This window comes from Hippopotamus amphibius, chromosome 4 (assembly GCF_030028045.1).
Source record: "Hippopotamus amphibius kiboko isolate mHipAmp2 chromosome 4, mHipAmp2.hap2, whole genome shotgun sequence".
Lineage (NCBI taxonomy): Eukaryota > Metazoa > Chordata > Mammalia > Artiodactyla > Hippopotamidae > Hippopotamus > Hippopotamus amphibius.
This window is the reverse complement of record NC_080189.1, coordinates 454457-472063: the sequence shown is the minus strand read 5'-3', so window position 1 is coordinate 472063 and position 17607 is coordinate 454457. Positions and strand designations below refer to the sequence as shown.

Below are 17607 nucleotides of genomic sequence, written 5' to 3'. Positions count from 1 at the left end.
TGTCACATAGAAAAGCACAGAAATAATGTTCCTCATTAAAAGATTAGTATCTAGGAGACAAAGCGGTGTGACCTCTCCTACCTTACATAGGAGTCGTGTGGCCTTAGTAGGGAAGCTCCTTGGTTTATGAAAGAGATTCATATGACACAGAAGCTCTACTTGAGACAGAGATAAGAAACTAACTCCAAATCCAAATTCTGCTGCTAAAGTAAGTAAAAGAAATGGTCACGTTCCAGGTGGGTCTGCCCCTCAAAAGGTGTACGGCACTACCAGAGTCAGCACAAAGTTTGGAGAGTCTTTGCAAACTTAATAGAAACTTTCAAGAAACGAATCTCTATCTAGAAGAAGGTGAGGGATACACATTCTCCACACAGCTCAGTCGCAAAGCAGCTCAGCAGAGGCCACCGTGTGGAGGGTGACAGGGCTCTGAGGATAAGGGGGCCTGTCCCCTTGCATCCACCCTCACAGTCCTGGTGCTGCGGGAAAACCTCACGCTAACTAGTGTCTTTACTTACGGACGAAAATCTGAAATGTTGAAAGTTTTAATTGGAAGTTATTTCATTACATTCAAGCCATATATGCCTTATAACCAAAGACATACGCTTAGTGGTTAAGTACAATATGCTAAGTTACTCAACGTATGTCGGGATTCACAGCTATGGGAAACAGAAGGCCCTCACTGTGGAAGTTCCTGCTGCTCCAGAGTGACCGGTGCACAGGGACGGCTAAGCTGGGGGTGATGTCGGCCCAGTGCTGATGGTCAGCGTCTCAGGCCACCACAAGTCCACACATGAGCAGATGCTCACTAGCCCGGCCCATAGCAGCAGCCACAGAGAAGCACGTGGACCCAGGCCCCTTTCTGTCTTGGACAGGGTGTGCCATCTGCAGGGCCCTCTACCCAGCTCTACAGGATCCACCCCCACTCCCCCCCACACTCCCCCCGGGCCACCACAAGCCAGGGCTGCAAGGCTCTGGCCTGGGCCGTGGATGGGACGCTGCAGGTAAGCCCTCAGCCCAGCCCACCTGGAAGGAGGCCGACTTCTCACTCACTCACTCAACACACATAACTTGGCCCCTAGTACAGGGCAAGCGTGGACGCTGTATCAGTTACTAGGGGTCCTGTCCTTGGGGTGACAGCACTTCCCAGTGGTCCCCGGGGGGGGGGGGCATTACACAACTCCTGGCTCACACACACACGACGACAACGTTTCTGGAGCTCTGCCGCGTGGACCCAGGACGGGACAAGCAGACAGGCTGGGACTGCATGGTGACCACGGCCGAGCCAGCCGCAATCGCACACGCGCTGGGGAGAATCCGCAGACCCCACCGGAACCTCTGCATTTGCCACGTCTGACACCAGAGACGCCTCCGAACCTCCTGGCTGCCACAGCCTGTTCAGTCCTCTCTCGTGTACGCTACTCTGTGTCACACATCCGTCACTTGAAAGCGAGAGCCCTGTCCAGCACGGTGAGGGAGGGAGAGAGGGACTGGTTCTGACGGGTACTTGCTCTACACTCACCCTTTAATAAGCGAAGTACCTGTTTGCATGACTGCAAGGCTCCGCTGTAGCAGCTGTGTCTGAAACTTACAGTCACCAAGGCCGACCATGATGACGTCCTTACACACAGTCAGGTAGGTCTGTAAGAGAGGCAGACACGACGCGTGGTTTCCCAACAAGGGCCACAGAGAGGAAAAGAGGGGACACGTCCAGCTGGTAAAGCTCCTGATACCCAAGGTACTACTAGGTATCTCATGAAGCAGATGTTTACAAAGATATTTTATAAAGGAATTTCCATAAAGATACATTAATTCTCACTTTTCTTTAAGAAATCTAGAAACACATCTCATGTAACTCCGCAAACAGTACTGGATGCCTGTTACATGTGATGTGTAAAATTACATTACAACTATGCAGTTTATGCTTTGCCAAAAGATAAACTCTAGATCTTCAGATGCCACTGCAAGTATTTAAGAAGAGCAGCACTATTGACTAAACTCACAACTTTAAATCAGAAAATAAACCCTGGAAGCACAGCACAACGTGGAGAATGGTTTCCGTATCTTAAGACTTCTAACCTGGATAATCTGTTGATAAACGACCCTGTGAAGCTTCAGATATTCTTCTTCTTGATCTTGGATGAAAGATAAAACTTTGCTTTCCAACCAAACCCCAGTGTCTTCCAAAGTGGACAGGTAAACTTTGCCTTCTGAGCAGAACTGTCCAATGACAACAGAAGACGGGTTAGTCACAGAGTCACTGGGCCGACACGCCCCATGTTCTGACCCAAGGTGTCTGCAGACACACCTTGTGCTGAAGATGGACACTCAGCCGGCAGTGGAGGCTGAAGGCTCGCAGGGCAAGGCCTTCACTCAGGGGGTGAGGGCTCCCACCTGGCGACTGCAAAATCGACTCCAGATCCACCTGTGAAACAGGACATCTGCAGGCCAGGTGCTGGCTGAGCAGTCGGCACGTGTGGCACGTGTCCCCCCTCCTCCAGGCCTCCCGCAAAGGGACAGGAAGACGACTTTTCACAGGTGCTGCTCGAGGAGCCCTCAGGATCCAGCTGAGGGCGCCTCCCTTTGCTTCCTGCAGCACCACCCCCCCCCACCCCCACCCCCTGCCACCCAGGGATGGTGGGCGGGAGCCTCCGGCACAACCAGATGCGGGTGGCAGCGGCAGGAACAGGCTGTTTCAGAGGGCTGGCCTGGAGGAGACAGCCAGGGAGCGAGGCCAGAGAGAGGAGATGGGGCCTCAGAGGACTCGCTCCCCAGAGAGCCCTAGAAAAGCCTGCCTGGACTCAGGGGCCAGGATTCCCACGTCAAGGAGCAGCACCAGAGCCAGGGGGCCTGGGGATGGCGGGCAGTCTTCCAGCCGACGGGCCTGTCCCCACAGACAGGCTCATCCTCGAGCAGACTCGACAGGACACTGGGCTCTGAACCTGACTTGGTAGAAAGCCCAGGGCCCCGGAATGTTCACCCAGTCCCATCCCGCCCCCAGGTGAAAATTTTACACTATAGACACGGAAAACTTAGCTCTTACTCTATCACTCAACTTCCACGGAGTCTGTATCTGTTCCACAAAGTTACCTTGGACGTTTCAAGTGCTTTCAAAAGACAGTTCAGCTTCTTCTGGGGCGTGGAGAGCAGGCACTCACGATTCTTCGGGTGGGTCAGCAGGTACTCCAGGTAGACCAGCGCCAGCCCGGGTTTGACTGGACGTGGGTCCTGGACCCGCACCTTCCGCTTAGATGCAGAGTTACCCTGGGGAAGCAGAGAGACGGGCAGCAGGAGAGCACGTGAGCGCCAGCACACAGCTGATTTAAGAGACAACTTTTAAACATGACACAGCTGTACCTTGCTCTGAGGCTGCTCCTCCGGCAGCCAGTCACACACGAGCTCCAGGATGCGTCCCACCTGCCCCCAGGAGCAGAGACAGTCCAACAAAATACAATAGCTCCTGTCGGCTGTTCCTTCCTCCTGGTTTCTTAGTGTGGAAATCACACCACAGCTGAAAATGCCACACGTATAAAGTCACATCTAATATCTCAACAACAGTTCCTCACTTTCCTAAAAGGTGGGGAAAATGAAGCAGCTAAAAGCTAAGGGTACATAAGCCCCGCTATCATGGGAGCTCACGGACACTCTCCACCGCAGGAAGAACACATTGTCTCCCCACACGCACTGCCCTGCACACACAAACCCTCGCCTTCTGCTCCTGTGTTGTCTCTGTCAGACTCTAGAGTAAAGATTCCTAATTTGGGAGGAATACTATTTGTTTAGCATCAAAATATGCACATTTCTATAAATATGAATAAAAATAAGCAATTTTTACTGAGTTAATAACCAACACCCTAGAGCAACACTGCCCAATAAAAAACATCAGGTGAGCCACAAAAGCAGGTCACGTGTCATTTTAAAAGGTTCTAGAGCCACATCTAAAAAGACAAGATTAATTTCAATAGTATATCTTATTTAGCCCAGCCTATCCACAACATTCTGTAAGAAGTGGTCACTGTAGAAAACTACTGATGAGACATGTTACGTCCCTCTTTCCACACCAGGTCCCCAAGTCTGTGTGCACCCTGCACACACAGCCTGTCCCAACCCAGATGCCACGTTTCGAGCACTCAGAGCCACGTGTGGCCGAGGCTCCGTGGTGGGCTCCCATCTCACCACCTGGCGCGTGGACAACACCCGACTCTCAGTCCCTACGGTGGCTTCCTGTGTCCCTCAGCAGCCCCGGACCCTGGAAGCCGCATCCCCTGCTCTCCCTGCCACAGGGGAGGAGGTGGGGGCGGGGCAGCACCGGGAGCTTGAAGGCCGTGCAGGCATCGCCAAGTGAGACCCGGAGCACAGGGAGAGGGCGGGCACCTGAAGGTGGGCACGGCCGAGGCCGGCATCAGGGAGGCCAAGACGGAGAGAGGGGTCTTGCAGCGATCGTCCTGAAAGCGTGAAAAGACAACAGCAACAGGGAACGTAAACACTGGGAGCCCGAGGGCCCAGGACTCCCAGGAACCCACTGTCAAAGCCGCTCAGGAGGAGCTAAAGTGACGCTCTCTCAGCAGGAGGACGTCACCCCCGGGAAGCACCAGGTTGATAAGTCTCCTCAAACTTTTACAGGACGCTTCACTACCTTCTGGGATGTATTATTTGTGCAAATATTCATTCAGCACTTACTGTGTGCCAGGAGATCCTGGGGACACAGCAGTAACCAGAAGAGACAACAGTCCTTGCTATCAAGGCACTGACTTGTATTTGGAAACTAATACTGATGAAAGGAAAAAAAAAACCCAACTCTATACACTTGGCGTGTCCTGAAGAATAAAAATCAAAAGAATGAAACTAGTCAGAAAACTTCTTAAATAAAATCATTAGAATACCTTAGGAAGACAGTGCAGTGCAACAGAGCTACCTAGCCAAACCCAAGTCCCATCAGACCCCACACCCCAACCAGCAGGGACACCACAGGGAGAAGGGTGCGTCTGAGGGTGGGGCTGCGGCAGGAGCCGGGTGCGGGGGCCGCCTCGGGCAGCCCCTCACCACCACCACTAGCATCACAGTGACAGAGAGGGCAGACGCCATCAAGATCATGTGATAGGAAATGCGCGTGGGTGGATGAAAGAATGAAAGAAGATGGATCCTGAAAGGAAAAGAACCAACAATTTTCCTGAAAATACACGTGAAACAGAAACAGGAGCAACGTCACAATTTGGTCTGTAACTAATTTCCATGCAGTCAGAGTGAACCCACCCTCACCCCCGACTCCCAATAAAATGTTTCTTATCGTTACAACAGTCGGCTGACAGCCAGTCCTGACTGCACGCCGTGTGTGGCTGGTAGATGAGTTATCCACTTAACGGCCTAACCACAAGGTCTTCTGAGGTACTGAGGGCAGAGAAGCTCTCGGGCCAGAATCATTCGGCACTAAAAGGCTTCAGTGGTCGCCTCCCTCTTCCTAGACACGCCTGGGCCGCACTGTCCACCTGTCACCTGGTCCGGTACCCCACGGCCTCCGTGCTCATCTTCTGTTCCTCAGCCCAGTGCAATGATCTGAGGCTTTAAACGTCCTAGTGACTTGGGCAGCCTTGACTGTGTACCTTCAGACGGGTCACGTCTGCACTTCAGAGGCAGAACGGAGCTCGGAGATGTATCAGTCACAGAAACGCGGCTCAGGAAAGGCCACGTAAGCAGTTATAAAAGAACCAAAAGTAAAACTCACCAAGAGAAAGGTGAGTTTCATGAGACCTATGACCTTTCTATATTTAAGCCATGCTTTCTTCATAATTGGGAATAAATCTGCATTTCCACATAGCAGCTTTATTTTCATTAGTTTTGAAATATGGCCTTTGTTCACAAATAAAAAGTCAAGGAATGAGGAGGTTTCCTCCATCCAAACAGAAGTTATACACACGGTTCTGTCTGTCCCAAGAACGCAGACAGATACTTGAGATCCTTCAGAAACATGTGTGTACAGGGTGCCATCAGACGCCTACAACTGCCCCCAAAACCAAGGTGCTGCGACATCTCGATGTTCACAAACTCCTCAATTCCCAACAAATCAAACCAGATTCTAAAATAGTGTTGCACGCCATTAGAGACAGAAAACCGGTGCTCCCCAGACACGTCTGTGGGTGCTGGGACGGAGGCTGGAGGACACGTGGTCCTGCCCCGTGAAGGATGAGAGGCCGAACGTCCCGGGGTGGGAGCGGGCTCAGCCCCCCACTCTGCAGATGGGGAGCAGCTTCAGAGCCTGGTTCTGCACAAACGTGACCCAGGCATGTCTGCTTAGCAGGGCGGCCAGTCTTACCTTAAACACTGTCATGTACTCCGGCAGCACAGAGGCGAACTTGCTAACGGTGTACACTCTGGCCTCTTTGTTATTCTCCATGCTCCTGTGAATGCTTCTCCACAGAATCACAACGATCTCCAACAAACCCGCCATGGACGCAGCATCACTTACAGACAGTGTTTGGTCCAGAGTCTAAGATACAAAGAACCGTATTGTGAAAGAATCAAATCATAACTATTGAGAGAACAATTCTGTGTCTAAAAGCACATCTCAGAATTCCAGGCCTCAGAATTCTGCAGAAATGGAAAGGACCGGCAGATAGAAGCCCCGAGACTGTGGTGTGACGTCTGATGGGACCGACGCCCCCTTGACCATGGGCTGCTCTGGGTTGTTTCCAAGTAACAGACCTAGTGACACCTTCCACACTCGGCTGGCAGGGAGCCACAGTACCGCTGTGTCCTGAGTGTCTCCTAGTGATTCCCTCGTCTGTGCAGAGGGCAGGTCCCACATCCCCACCACCACACGCACGCCTGCATGTGCTCCAGTTCAGATACGAGCCCTGTCCTGCGATGGTGACAAACTCTGACAACTTGCAAATAACCACACCGACCACTTTCTGAAAGGGGACCACCTTGAGACGCAAAGCATCATTCATTTCAGGTGTTGGTATTTTTGTGCTACTCAAATGTAACAGGAAGAGATACAGGGAACGAATTAATTAATGAGTATACACAGAAAAAACACAAGTAGTTGCTAAATAATGTTAGATTTTTCAATAGGTATTTAACACTTGGAATGACACGGCTAAATTTAAAAAGTAATAAAACTACTAAAGGCTTAGAAACTACTATGAGAATGATACAAATAACAAATTGACAAAATTTCAACCTGTACTTAATTTTCCTTTCTAAATTCTAACGTTTAGCATAGCACTCTTACCATTAAAGCGCTCTGAGAAAGCCTTTACAAAAATATAAGTTCCTAACATTTCATTAAATAGAAAGCAGAGATTTTTGGTAGATAGCAATGGCAAAAAGTAAAAGAACCAATTCAAAACACGTTGCTTTTAGCCATTATATATTCTTAGAACGACAACATCCAGACAACAAATTGTATTTCTTTTCTACTACCAGTTACAATGGAGCTACGTATTTCTAAACCCTCGTGTTTTCTGATGGTATAGAAACCAACCTAAAAGGTTATAAAATGCAAGCTTTCTCAGTAACGCCTAGGTTTAACAATGGGGTGGAGAGTTCCTTCAATATTTAAAAACTAATGGTTTTTGCTCTCTTGCAAACCACTTCCATCATCAGCACACGTGTGCAGGGGTGGCCCAGAGGTGCAGGGCCCTGCGAGCCCGCAGCTAGCACCCCAGCGAGGGTTTCTGAAGTTACAGCCATCACTCTCCTAAAAATTCTGCCCACCCAAGCAATATATTGAGGGGAAATTCTAAAAAGAGGAACTCAAATTCCACCAAAAGTAAAAGCAGAACCGACTCCAAGTGCTCCAGGCTGAGGGTTTCCCAAACCAAGGCTTTAGAGGAGTGTGAGCTGATGGGTCGGTTAGGGAGACTCAGCTGTTAAGGTAACATCAGGCTTTCCTCTCTCCTCCACCTCTGCCTCAGTGGACAGAGAAGAGAGGAGACGCTGAAACGGGTGGCTGGTGGGGTCTGGGGAGTGGTCGTTCCCCCCACCCCCACCCCCGGAGGCAGGCCGACAGCCCGCGAACAGCCCCACCGCACAGCCCCAGCCTCAGCACAGAGCGACCCTGCGGCTGGAGACTCGCCGGCGGCGGGCCTGCACCCAGGGCGAGGGGGGGCCGCGCAGGAGCCTCACCCTGCAGCCAGCATGCACCACGTTTCAACAGAAGGGCCAACTGTCTTTTGTGCCTTTCACTATTTCTTTTGTTTTAATTGAAGTGTATTCCACACCTTGTGCCTTTCTATTAAAGGCCAGTTTCCTAATCTGCAGCACCACAAAACTACCCAAAACTTTTACTTTCGAGGTACATAAGCATGAGTTTGTTTATAAGGTTAAGATGCCGCTTATAAGTAGTAAATCTTAAGCGTTCTTTTTTTATGATCTAATTGGTCACTTTGCATTCTGAAAAAGAACCAGCTATGTAACCTCTGATAAGTCAGTTTTTAAAAGACAGCTGTGAACAAAGTTCATTCCCAACACCTGAACGCACGATGATGTGTCCAGCAGAACCTCAGGGTGGTGGCGGCGAGTAAAGCCTCCCCAGCCCAGCTCCCGTCCAGCCGGTCCAGCCGTAACACGGGCGGCGTCCAGGCCCGGCCCTCGCGCGCCGCCCGCACAGACGCTCAACGCGGAAGGGAACCAGGCGGAGGCCCACCGATGATCATCATCATCTTCCCTTTGTGTTAAATCCCCCTCAACCTCCAAAGTGAACCACCAAGGGCGCAGAGGAATGCTTCCCACAGTCACCTGCGGTCCCCAGAATAAGGAGCTGAAGCACCAGCGCGGGAGGAACACACGGGAAGTGAGACCACCGCTACGGTAGCAGCTCGAGGAGATAACACCTCGGCTCCGGGGCCCGGCCCGGCCCGACCCGACCCAGCCCGACCCGGCGGAACTCACGCTCCCGGTCTCCTGCCCGCGCGGCTCCGCGTCCTCCCCGCAGGCGCGCAGGGCCCTCCGGATGCAGGCGCTCAAGCAGTGTCGGATCACGTGCATCAGCTTTGCTAAAATGCGCACGGCGACCGGTAGTTAATTTGCGTGTCTCTTCAACACGTTCCAACAGGGGAGTTAGATCCCAGCTCACCCAAGGGTTCCTTCCAGGGAACGCGGCGAGGACCGCCCAGCGCACGGGGCCACCGCGGCGGGCGGGGCCGGGGCGGGCGGGAGCCTGATGGGCGGGGCCGCGGCCAGAGCCGAGGTGGGCGGGGCCGGGAAGGGGCGGGGCCAGGCCCGCGGGCGGGGGTGCGGGGCGTGGGCGGGGCCAGGATCGGGGCGGGGCCTGGGGCGGGGCCGGTGGGCGGGGCGGCGCACCTATGTTGGCGCAGGCCGTGTGCTCGTGCGCGTGCTGGTAGAACCTGCGCGCGGCCGCGTGGTTCATCTGCAGCAGCGCCACGCAGCGCTCGCACCACACCTCCTCGGGCTGGTTCACGGGCAGGAAGGAGCTGAAGACCAGGCCCACCAGGCGCCGAGTGACGGGCAGGGAGTCCGACTCCAGACGGACCAGGATGTGCTCCATGGGGCATATTTTCCAAAACTGCGGAAAAGGCACATGTGCAGAAGGAAACTGTCAGTGTTCCTGCAACCTTGAAAGCATCGTGAGCAAAATTTCCAGAGCATAATCAAAACGGAGATGATTTTTACACTCAAGGAGATTCATCTCAAGTGACTACCCCAGAACCTGACTCTTCTGGAGATAAATTAAAATAAACCCATATTTTAAAGCACTGACATGTAAGGCAGCTGGAGTGCTGTCATTCATCAGGCCCGTCCGTGGACTCTCAAATGACAGTCATGGTTAGCCGTCTAATAATTTTAAAATTTCCTAATGGTGTACCCCCCCAAAAAATAAAAAAAATTAAAAAAAATAAATTTCCTAAAACACCACAACTTTGAGCCCATTAATATGAACAGTGAATTCAAACATTTACAACAGGTTTGGCACAGAAGACTAGAGTGGGCCCCCCGTTTCCCACCTCAGTCACAGGCACCCTCACGGGGTCACGCCTCCCGCCATCTATCCCCCCCGGGGGGCTGCCTGGGTGGCCACGGGCCTCCTCCAGCCACCAACCACACCTGCACGTGGCAGGACTGTCCTGCCGCCCCTCAGCGCAAAAGCATCAACACTGTCCACTGCCCACAGAAAAGGGCTGAACTCCTCAGCAAGAAACTCAAAACAAAAGGAAATACCACAGAATAACAGAAATAAAATAGACTTTGATGGTGAAATGTTCAAATCCTGTCTCTGTCACTTGCGCAAAGACACACTCATCTGTGTAATAGGGACAGCGCCACTGACATGGACTCTTCTCGAGGGCCTGGCTCTCACGACTGTCCCCTCCTTCCAGGACTTCCATGGATCTTCCTCACCAGCACTCAGGTGTGCTCCAGTCTCCTCCCCGCCCCTCCCCAGGCGCCAGCCCCCTCCCCACTCCTACAACACCTCAGTCCACCCTCCACGTCGGAAGGACCTTGTGCATTCAGACGGACACCCCCCTCCCCCTGAGGGGACATCTGAACATTCGGCACTGTGACTGTTCCCCCAGATGCTCCCGGGACACTTCCACACACACCCGTGGTGTTTCTGAAGAGTCACGGGGGTAAAGACAAGTGCCGTCCCACAGCCACGCCACTTGCTGGGTGTCGACCCTGGACCCGACGGCACAGCAACAGACCCGAAGGGGGAAACCGAGGTGCTCAGGAGAGCAGGGGCTTTTCAAGCCTCAAGGCCTCGCAAAATTCAGACCTGCTGAAACCAATACACCCAAGAAACACCGTACGTCACAGCACCGCGACCCAGCTGAGGGGCAGTGCCTAAAAGAGAGGGTCTTCACATTGAAAAGCTTGGCTCCTGAGCACTCACGGAGACCAGACCACCTTGAACAGAAACTCGTGATCGGCACGGCACGTACACCAAATGCCAAGGCTCCAGGGGTGATTCTTGCCAGGAACATTCCCTGACGTCTGCCTTTCCAGAAACTCCCCATATTAGCCTATTTTAATTTGATTCACTTTTTCTAAAATAAAATGCAGAACAATTCTAATTAGCGCAGGGTTCTTCAATTACCTGAGGTTTTATTTTATCCAAGCATATTACCCACAGGTTGCTATTAACAGCAGACAAGACCAAAAACATAATTGCTAACTCGTGTTCCATTTTTAATAAAGATGTTTCAATATTAGTAACTGTTGATTTGGCCTAAATCTAAGCTATAAAATACAAAAAATATAGAATTTCAAAACAAACCATTAACAACTTGAAATCCCTGGCACTGACAATGAAAATTATAAACAGACGCCTTATTAACTAAGTTGGTAACTGCTCCTTGGCCACAGGACATGATTTTATCTAATCAGCTTTAATTCTTTACAATGTATCAATCATCTGGCCCAGGGCCTTTGCACATGAGATGTGGCTCCTGGATCCCGAGGGTAGCCTGTCGGGGCTCACCAAGGACAGAAAGGAAGGACACCCCTCCCTACAAAGTAGCACGCAGGAGGCCAGGACTGTGCGATGTGCAGTAATGACACAAGCACAGCCAGTGTCAAACTGCACCGTGGCACCCTGTCCATCAAGCCAATTTGGTGGGCATCAACCCCTCCCTGCCCCTGGTAGCTGCCTCTCCACAGGCCTGTCAATCTCTGGCCTTGATTTTCAAGGAGAATTAGCTGGTGTGCCCATAACAAGCCTTTGCAGAGATCTCACAACTACATCTCGCTCCGCCTTGCTTGTGCGAGTCAAGGATTCAGATGAAAGAAGCACCTCATGAAAACAGGGCGCTTGCTTTTCGGCTCTTGCTGCCCCCCAAACCAAAACTCTCCAGTCACAGGCGTTTTGTCCAGGTCTTCCCTGGCCCCTCCCGTTCTCCCGGGAAACCCCATAAACTCAGAACACCTGCTCTGCACACTGCCTGGCAGCCATCACCTCCGTGACCCTCTGCAAGCGGATGCGCACATCGAACAGAACACCACGCCGGGACTCCCGTTTCAGATTCAGAGCTACACTTTCAACAGGCTATGGTACCAAATCCAGTCGAAATTGCCGCCAGCTTTTTTGTTGAAATTGACAAACTTTATATGGAAATACAAAGGCCCAAATCCAAGAAATACAAAGGCCCAAACCACCAAGAACTCTGGAAGAAGAGCAGAGCGGGAGGACACACACTGCAAGACCTCCTGCAAAGCTGCAGAGAGCTCGAGGTGGCCCCGGCCTGAGGAGGGACAGGCAGAGTCCAGAAATGGACCACACACAAGCAGCTGATTCCCCACAAACACGCCACAGCAGTGCGACTGGGTGTGACGTAGGGTATTTGTACCACATGAGCCACGTAAAGTACTCTTTTTTTCTCATTAAAAACATTCACAGTTCCAAATTCGAAAAGCATAAAATAATGTGTATTCTTTGCAGCAGTAAGGTCTCCCCAGCACCCTGTCTCTAGACAGCCAACCCCCTCCCCCTCCTCAGACACTGGTGTGCACTGCCTGTGTTCTCCAGGGCTGTGTGAGGCGTGCGCTCCCGGGTCTGCAGAGCCGGCAGCACCCCGCACCTCGTCTGCACTTGTTCCACACACCTCCCTCCGTGGGCTCCCACGTGAGCGGGCTCCTCTTCGTGGCCGCGTGGCTGCATTTCCCAGCATGAAGGCACGCCAGGGCCATGCACCGACCCTACACTGACAGATGTGTCAGGCTGTTCCCAAATCCTGGGCCTCGACAAAACAGCACTTTAAAGTAAAATTCACAGAACTATTGTGTGGAGGAAGAAAGTTCAGTGTTACCAAATAATAATGAACAACTGAAATTTTTAGCCAAAAGCTGAACAGAAGTAGAGTTAAAGGAAAACACTCTCACCCCAACAGTGTACATCAAAATGCACACAAATCAACGAATCCCTCCTTGCTTCCTTCTGTAAAACGTGGGGGGACGGGGATCTCATATTCACCATTTTCTCAAGTAATATTTTAAGTGTTTACTGCGTGCCAAGCATTTAAACATTTCAACAAACTTTCATGTATATGATAAAAATATAACTTAAGGTGGGAGCTGTTTACATTAATGTCTTTCAAAAAGAAAATATACATTGACAAAACAAAATTTTATGACACAAACAACTGGTAGAATATACCAGACATCAAATAGTTTAAAATGCAGTCACTGGGCTTCCCTGGTGGCGCAGTGGTTAAGAATCCTCTTGCCAATGCAGGGGACACGGGTTCCATCCCTGGTCCAGGAAGGTCCCACATGCCACGGATCAACTAAGCCCGTGCGCCCCAACTACTGAGCCTGCGCTCAAGAGCCCGCGAGCCACGACTACTGAAGCCCATGTGCCTAGAGCCCCTGCTTTGCAACAAAGAGAAGCCACCGCAATGAGAAGCCTGCGCACCGCAACGAAAAGAGCCCCTGCTCACTACAACTAGAGAAAGCCTGTGCAGCAATGAAGACCCAACGCAGCCAATAAATAAAGTAAATTTATTAAAAATAAATAATTTTTTAAAAATAAAAAAATAAAATGCAGTCACTGAAACTCTTGGAATTAAAACTTTGTCTTTTTGTTGATGTAAATAAATGTACTTATTTATTTCATGTCTTAAATAAGAAAACCTCTATTCACCTTACCTTAGCAGCCCTCACAGCCTTCACTTTCAGCAGCATATCAACAAAAGCCACTCTCACTTTCTCCGAATTGTCATGGAGACAGTATTTTAACGCTGGCAGAAGTTGTTCTAGTAATGGGTGGCTTAATTTATTATCCAAAATTATCGGCAGACACTATAAGAAAGGAGAAAGATAAACAGTTCAAAATGAGAACATAAACCACAAAAAGTTGAGCCAAGAAAAATTCAGTCCCATCATAAAACTACTAGTGAAATAAACATACCCACAGAAAATAACACTTTTCTAACACCACTTCACATAAAAAACATACTTTTAATGAACAGTATAGTTTCAATGCCTGATAATCAGTTCGTCCATTGCTTCACTCAAACAAGCAGTTATGAAATAATTTTTCAGTGTTTTCTCTGAGCTAAACTTTAAAGGGTTTTCTTAGAGTTGAAAGAAACAGGTGGGCCCTGGTGGAGGGGCCCCAAAGCTGGAGTCCAAGAGTCCTTTTAGGTTCTCTTAACAGCCCACAGATTCCCTGTATTTCCCGACTCCATGCTGCACAAAAACGAGGGGCACAGAGCCCCCCACGTCTGTCAGGCTCGTGCTTCCGCACAGCTGTGCCCGCGTCTCACATGGCATCCGAGGGACCGGCCCAAGCTCAGACCAGACACACAGGTCTGAAGAGCTGACGCGCTCCACCACCTTCTCTTTCCAGTTATTAGGAAGGATGTACATTTTTAAGAGACTTCATATTTTAAAGATCACAGTGAAATATTTATGGATGAGCTGATAAAGGTCCTAGATTTGCTTCAAAGTAATGGTGTGTGAGGGAGGAGGACGCGGCTACAGTGGAACAAGAGGGATGTGTCCTCAGAACGGCTGAGACTGGATGGTGGACAAGAATATTTGTGTGGGTTCTTATTTAAGGGACACACAGTGCACAGAAAAAGCCCTTTCTAAAGTATAATAACGTTAAAAATTTTAAATACACGCAGCTCCCACTCTAAAACGCTATGCCCCCTCCCCCAACACACACACTATAAACTAGTATTATCGCAAGTACTTTTTTTTAGAAAACACTTTTGTTTTTTAAAAGGTTACTTTGGATACACAACAAAAACGCCAACAACACTGTTTACGGCGTGGGCTACGGGTGACTCAAACTCGTCTTTCTCCGTATTTTGGAACTCTTCTACAATAAACAGGTGTTGCTTATATAACTTAAAACCTTGCCTTAAAGACAGAACAGCGCACGTCAGCAGAGCTCACATCAAACGCCAGTTCCTCAGTTACTTTCTTGAGAAGGTCGATGAGGATGGTCGGAGGCAGCATCTCCCAGTATTTGGAAGTTATTTTACAAACACCAAGGATCCCTGTGGAACGGACCATCGGATAAGGATCTTCTAAAAGGCTCTGTAAGTACGAGAGGGAAAAAGGCTTAATTATCTTAAATTAGTCTCTTTTTATCGATATCGGCTTTACCTGCGGGCACATCAGGCAGCCGCAACCTAACAGATGCTTCAGGTCACAGAGTCACACAGACGCGGGACCTCCAGCTGCTTGTTGTTTCTGCCGTCCAGCGTTTAGAGAGGACCACACACGTGGTGCCTCACCTGCCAGCCCCGATGGCAGGGACCCCAACACCAGCCCCGCCACGCAGAGGGACACTCAGGGGCTGCGGTCATTCTGTGAGATGCAGCCTAGGAAGCCACTCTCGTGAATTTCCAAAATGCCACACCACACGGAGCCAGGATAAAGTGACCCTGCTGGTCACTGACCCGGTCAGTGGGCCTCACGGCTGCCAACAACACGAGTGCAGACAGGAGGTCATGCACCCCGACTGATGGCCACACACAACAGCCACAGAGCATCCAACACAACCATCATGACCCTAATCAACTCTGTGTTTAACTGACTTACAGGAAGTACAGGGCAGAGGAACGTGTCAGTGACAAGCAGGGCAGGCTCTGAGGGAAACAACAATAATTGGGCTTCCTAAACAACAACAAAAGCACGCAAAAAAGAAAAAAACGAGAGAGAGGGAGAGGGAGTGCCTGCTGGAGCGGGGACTGTTGTCCAGGAGATGGACACACACTGGCTGACCACAACATGGGTCTCGTCCGGGCACAGGCTCAGAACTGGGGAAACGGTACCGAACTGTCACTGGAGAGCAATGCCTGGATACGGGGTGACATCAAGGAGTCACAATTCATCTTACTTTAGCTGTGCCAATGGGAGGACTGCACTTTATAAAGGGGTCCCTGGGGCTTCCCGGTGGCGCAGTGGTTAAGAACCCACATGCCAATGCAGAGTTCGAGCTCTGGTCCGGGAAGACCCCACATGCCACGGAGCAACTAAGCCCGTGTGCCACAACGACTGAGCCTGCGTGCTGTTACTGAAGCCCACGGACCTAGAGCCCGTGCTCCGCAACGAGAGAAGCCACCGCAAAAAGAAGCCTGCCCACCGCAACAAAGAGTAGCCCCCGCTCACTACAACTAGAGAAAGCCGTGTTCAGCAACGAAGACCCAACACAGCCAATAAATAAATAAAAAAAAATTTAAAAAGGGTCCCCGTCTTTTAGGGACACCCACTGATGTATTCAGAGTTGAAAGCCTATGTTGCTCAGATCTGCTTCAAAAACAGAGAAGAAATCAAGTGGGCCGGGGTCAGTATCACTGGGACTGTCTGAGGGCACGCGCGGGTCACTGTACAAGGCCCCCTACTGCGGCACATGGAACGTTCTAACTCAAAGTTTAAAAACAAAAATAATCCTTACTCCATAATCAGACCAAAAGAAGGCTGAGCTAGGATGAGTAAGCACTTCCTTCCTCCTCTCCTCCCAGATGACGAGAGGACGGTGCCGCAAACACCAAGGGGCTCCGCGGGAAAGAGAGCCAGCACCACGGAGAGCAGGGCAGAGGGTCGTGAGTGGACCCTGCTGGGCCCGCACGGAACCCAGACCAGCCCCGATCCAGGGCCAGGACTCGACGGACGCAGGGGTGGTTGGGGAGTAAACAACCTGCTGGGAAGAGGTCTCGAAATAGACGCGGGGGGGCCAGGAGCACAGGAGAGCCGGCAATAACTCCAGAGTCCCCACAGGAAAGAAGGAAGGAAACCAGGGACGGTGGGCCTAGCCTGCCTGGTCCTCACGCAGAGCCCAAGGGGAGGCCCGTCTGAGGACAAGCCCGTCCGCGGATGCAGAACCACGCCCGACTCCCCAGGCGAGGAAGAAGCCTACCGAGGACTCAGCTCCGAACAAACAGAAAACCCCGTGCCAGCCGCCTCCTCGACCCAACCCTTTATTCAAAATAGGAATGGAAAAGCAAAGATGGCAGGTCACTTGAGAAAAACAAACAGCAAGGAGAAAAAATAAATAAAATAACAAATAGAAGAGAACATTAGGAATTCACAGGTTTTATAGCTTTTGTTTTCTGTGAATTACTTCCAATAGTACTCTTCAAAAGTAATTCTGGGGCTTCCTAGGTGGCGCAGTGGTTAAGAATCCGCCTGACAATGCAGAGGTCACGGGTTCGATCCCAGCTCCAGGAAGATCCCACATGCCACGGAGCAACTAAGCCCGTGTGCCAAAAAAAAAAAAAAAAAAAAAAAAAAAAAAAAAGTAATTCTGGATAATCACCTTACGGGACACAGTCCCACGGGAGTCCAGGGCCCACATCTGTGTTTCCAATCAATCATGCTGTCACCAAGATGATGGCACTTAACTTGTAAAGCGGCTTCTACAAGGAGAATCACTGCCTCTCACAACCACAGACGTGCATGGAGACCTCAATCTGTCACTTTCAACAAGGCCTCCCTCTACTCCGCTGGAGAAACAACAGAGCAGAGGGTGTGCAGGACACGGGCACGCTGCCCTCACTGCCTGGACCCCCCTACCCCCCATCCACCACCATGAGACTCGCTGCCGCCTCCTCAGGCCCTGATCCAGCAGCGTCACGAACTCGCCGCCAACCCACAGGCCAGGCTGGCCCAGGCCTAGCTCCGCGAGGTCCACAGGGCCTG

The 17607-nt window shown here is 51.0% G+C and overlaps 1 protein-coding gene across 15 annotated transcripts in view; it reads right to left on the bottom strand.

The window, feature by feature from the left end:
- NCAPG2 (non-SMC condensin II complex subunit G2) overlaps window positions 1-17607 on the bottom strand; it is a 61357-nt gene that overhangs the window by 15010 nt on the left and 28740 nt on the right. For 11 of the 15 annotated variants that reach the window (XR_009053204.1, XR_009053203.1, XR_009053202.1 and 8 more), the window contains 11 exons: window positions 14821-15000; window positions 13600-13752; window positions 9301-9523; window positions 8890-8993; window positions 6308-6481; window positions 4372-4442; window positions 3355-3508; window positions 3088-3261; window positions 2306-2422; window positions 2077-2217; window positions 1539-1638 (listed from right to left, as the gene is read on the bottom strand). Coding sequence is in view for 3 of the 15 variants with exons in the window: in XM_057731858.1 (XP_057587841.1) it covers window positions 1539-1638; window positions 2077-2217; window positions 2306-2422; window positions 3088-3261; window positions 3355-3508; window positions 4372-4442; window positions 6308-6481; window positions 8890-8993; window positions 9301-9523; window positions 13600-13752; window positions 14821-15000 (1591 nt within the window). In the remaining 12 variants the exon portion in view is untranslated. The remainder of the gene's footprint in view (window positions 1-1538; window positions 1639-2076; window positions 2218-2305; window positions 2423-3087; window positions 3262-3354; window positions 3509-4371; window positions 4443-6307; window positions 6482-8889; window positions 8994-9300; window positions 9524-13599; window positions 13753-14820; window positions 15001-17607) is intronic. The other 4 variants (XR_009053205.1, XR_009053206.1, XR_009053208.1 and 1 more) reach the window with 4 other exon arrangements.